An 827-nucleotide genomic window follows, 5' to 3' on the forward strand; every position below is an offset into this window, starting at 1 on the left:
AAAGGCCATCATGGACCAAGATCCAAACGGATCAATCTTGTTGGGAGGTACTGCCCAAGGAGAAGAAAAGGTGACTTCCGGATCAGGGATAATAAAGAAAATAGAAACCGGATAAAATCGTATATCGAAACGACTTCTGGCATCACCGGAGGGATCGGAACCACATTCGTGGGCCGACAATTTTTCTGGATAGGTCGAACTATTGGAAGCAAATGGAAAAGGAAGACCGAGCGGGATCAAAGAAACTAGCAGACTGATCACTAAATAGATCAAAATAGGTGCAAATTCCGACATCACAAAACACTTCGTTCTCTCGCTCTGCTCGCGGCGCTCCTTGCTCGCGGAGCGGCATACCGGAAAAAAAAGAGAACGCGAACAGTCGAACTTCGCGTACTCACAGATGACAGTCAGTATACGGACCCGTCCTATCCTTGACTCCTTCAACCAAGAAAGACATGGGCTGCACCCAACCATGTCCCTCGGAGAAGTGTCTTTGTTCGGCATTCTCATTTTTCGTATGGAAAAAGTCCGGGTGCGGAACTCTTTTTTTGATCCAAGAGAGAAGGCGCGGAGCGTTTCACTTGTAGAACAAGGGAAAGGCGCTAGTCTCTTTCTTTTTCTTATGATACGATATTCTTGGACGCTCTTTTTGGCGTGTTTTTTCTGCTCATTGGAAATGAGTCAACCTCTTTCTTTGCTACGCAACCTTTTTTCTAACGGTTCCGCCATGAATATAGAAAAATGTAGCGCCGGCCCGATAGTCGCTGCCGAAACCAAGATGAATCTTTCGTGCTGGGAGGATGAAAGGAGGCGCGGCAGGGATCTCG

At 47.2% G+C, this 827-nt stretch overlaps 1 protein-coding gene across 1 annotated transcript; it reads right to left on the bottom strand.

Annotated features, from left to right (window-relative positions):
- Nucleotides 1-6: 6 nt before the first annotated feature.
- On the bottom strand, nucleotides 7-606 carry LOC110107522 (NADH-ubiquinone oxidoreductase chain 3-like; the record flags this gene model as incomplete). The annotated part of the gene is made up of 1 exon (XM_020837798.2): nucleotides 7-606. A coding segment is annotated over exon 1 (504 nt), but the record flags the coding sequence as incomplete, so codon positions are not given.
- Nucleotides 607-827: the final 221 nt, after the last annotated feature.

Source organism: Dendrobium catenatum, unplaced genomic scaffold, assembly GCF_001605985.2.
Source record: "Dendrobium catenatum unplaced genomic scaffold, ASM160598v2 original_scaffold_63368, whole genome shotgun sequence".
Lineage (NCBI taxonomy): Eukaryota > Viridiplantae > Streptophyta > Magnoliopsida > Asparagales > Orchidaceae > Dendrobium > Dendrobium catenatum.